The following is a 2,854-nucleotide window of genomic DNA, read 5'->3' on the forward strand; positions in this document are numbered from 1 at the left end:
CCACCCCTCTCCCCTCCCCTCCTATCAAACCCACGACACTCACCTGAGGGGGCAGGCCCCCCGGGCATGACTTCTCCCTGGTTCAGGGCCAAGGGCTCTGAGTTTCCTGGATCTTGGGGGCCTCTGGTGTCGACCTCGCCACTGCTGGCTTTTCCACGATGCATGCGCGGATAAGATGTCCCTGGCCTGTGAGCTGGCAGCTGAATCAAAAATTTTTCACCGATTTGGACTAAGGAAGTGAGTGTGTGTGTGTGTGTGTGTGTGTGTGTGTGTGTGTGAGAGAGAGAGAGAGAGAGAGAGAGAGAGAGTGAGTTGTGTGATTTGGGCCGGGGTGAGGCAGGGAATCGGGAAGGGAATTGAAAGGCTGATCTCATTAGCACTTTCTCCCTCCGTCAGCCCCAGGCCAGCAGGCAGAGCTGATCTAGGGACAACAGTGGGGCACTGAGTAAGCCCAGGGCCCCTGCAAGGAAGGTCTGGGGAACACCTAGGAGATAGGATTCAGGAAGCTGGTGAGTCTGAATACTGAGGCTTTTCGGGGAAGCTTTTAAGGGATCCCCCGACCCAATTCAGCTACCAACCCTCCCTTCCATCCCAGCCCCAGTCTCTCAGAGGACGCTGGAAACAGGCCAAGGGTGGAGAACCAGGCCCAGCACACCCGAAGTGCTACCTTACTGTTTGTCCCTAGTAAAAGGAGCCCGATCAGGCATCATAATGACCCAGTGACCGAGGGGCACCCAATGACGACCCCTGAGGGGTGGACAGAGGCAGCATGGGTGAAGACGTGTGCTCTGGGTGCGGTGGGGGCGGGGAAGAGTGGGGAGACAGGAGGAGCCTGGCCTACTCACTTGGCCCTTTGGGGCTGGGTCTCTATTTGGGTCCTTATCTTCTCCCGCCACAGCCTCAGACTCCCTTGTCCACGTGACCACCGATTTCTTCCCAGCGCTGGTGTGCTTGGCCTGTTTGGTTCCGGAAGGGCCCAAGGTATACCTCTTGGATCTCCCAAGCAGCGGAATACCAGAGACTGGGGGGAAGGTGGCCGGTTCCAGCGGAGGTGCCCAGATTCGCTGCCCCCAGGAAGGGAAGTTTTTCCCCAGGGCAAGTGTGGAGGCTCCCCCGAGGGATTTCTTCTCCAGGGTCCCCTTCTTCCTAGGAGTGACCTGCGGCAGGCCACCTGCCGTAGCAGCAGCAGCAGCAGCTCCCGGGTAGCTGGGCTTGCTGCCCCCGTTCCCCCAGAGCACGCTCTGCATTTTCTTAGGGGAAGAGATGCCCTGCTCTCCCACGCCCTGCCTTTCCACAACCGAAGAGAGTCCTTGCAGAGCCGAGGACAGGGAAGAGCCTGTCACGTGAAGGAAATTCTCCCTGACTTGGAAATTCGAGTGACTGGGAGTGTCCCCGGGATCCTCGGGTCTGCTGGGCTCGGCCTGGCCTCCTCCTCCGGGGTAAGTACTCACCGTCATCAGCTCTGTGTCACTGAACTCATCTGAGGACTCGGAGTCGGATAGCTGCCGGACCAGGCCTTCCTCGGAGAACCGCTGGCGATCCGCAGCCACGTTCAACCTACGCTTAGTGGCTCTCTTAGGCTTCCCCCAGGCCCGACCCGCTTCGGGCCCACCGAGGTGGAGAGGGCCGGCCAGAGCCGGCGGCGCTTCCCCACAGCTCTGGGCGGTCGCTCCTGGACCGCCGGGACCCGCCTCGAGGCCGGCGGACACTTCGAAGGAGGCGCAGGGCTCCGCCAACGGGTATCTGCGGAAGCCCAGCACGTCCCAGTCGTACAGCTGCTGCGTGGTGCCCGCCGCAGACTCCTCGGCCAGGTCAAGGAGGTTCCTCATGTCGTCAGCCGGGGAGCCAGGTCGGCCTTCGCGGCCACACACCACCGGCCCTCCCGCTTCCAGCATCTCCCACTCTGACTGGAAGCCCTTGGGATCCGGGCAGCCGCTCCCGCCCCCGCCGCTCGGCGGCTTCCTGGGCTCGGGGCCGCGGTCGGGTCCCCGCGGAACTGCGCGGCCGGCCGGGTGGACGCCGGCCCGCTCCCCGCCCTCTGGGCCGAAACCCGTTCCCCACACAGACACCTCATCTGGGGAGCTCATGTCGCGACGCGGGCGGCCGCGGAACCGGGGCGACTGTTGATGGCCCGAGTCGCGGTCGCGGTCACGGCGGATGAGGCGGGCGGCGCTCAGAGGGCAGCGTCAACCACCTCAGGCGCCGCAGGAGCTCACCTCAAACGAAACGAGGCGCGACTTTCAGCGCGCCTCCCATGCCCGCGACGCGGCCTTCTCATTGGTCCGGCCCCCGCCAACCAGCAACCTTGTTCGCCTGTCCCCTCGAGGCCTAACCAGTGGGGTCGAGGGCCTCTGCTTTGCCCTCAAGCCCGTGGGTGGTCCGAGCAGTTGGCTGGTGAAGGGGATGGTGGGAGTGTCTCCCTCTGTCAAGCCTCTTGGCCCGCCTCCTCCTGTCCCGCCTCCCCTTTCCGGTTAGAGTCGCAGCTCTGAGCCTCCGTTTCCCATCTATACAGGGGGTCGGGGAGTGAGGGCGCCGGGCTCCAGGGGTGGTGAGGATGAAATGTCAAGATGGAGGCACTGGATGCCTAGCACGCGCCGAAAGCATTTGCCAGCCTCCCTTCCACCGCAAGCCTTACGACCCAACGGGAGAATGGGCATAGGAGTCCCGCAGTCAGTGATCAGGGGTCGGCCAGAGAGCAAAGGGATCGTATTTTCGTTCTGTAAGGTCTCTGTCTCAACTGCTCCATCAAATGTAGCTCAGGAAACGTTATTGGCAGGCGGGTTTGGCGGAGAGACTGGGGTTGGCAGAGAGATTGGGGTTGGCCTCGCTCCATCAGCCCTTCCCCCCTCTGAGG

The 2,854-nt window shown here is 63.0% G+C and overlaps 1 protein-coding gene across 1 annotated transcript; it reads right to left on the reverse strand.

Annotated features, from left to right (window-relative positions):
- Nucleotides 1–392: 392 nt before the first annotated feature.
- Nucleotides 393–2,087, reverse strand: LOC309796210 (uncharacterized protein CXorf49 homolog; the record flags this gene model as incomplete). Its single annotated transcript, XM_082609267.1, has 2 exons — nucleotides 393–421; nucleotides 824–2,087. 2 exons carry the CDS (start codon nucleotides 2,085–2,087, stop codon nucleotides 393–395), a joined length of 1,293 nt encoding a protein of 430 aa, XP_082465393.1.
- Nucleotides 2,088–2,854: the final 767 nt, after the last annotated feature.

The sequence above is a fragment of the Mesoplodon mirus genome (genome assembly GCF_964341445.2).
Source record: "Mesoplodon mirus genome assembly, chromosome: X".
In the NCBI taxonomy this organism is placed as follows: domain Eukaryota; kingdom Metazoa; phylum Chordata; class Mammalia; order Artiodactyla; family Ziphiidae; genus Mesoplodon; species Mesoplodon mirus.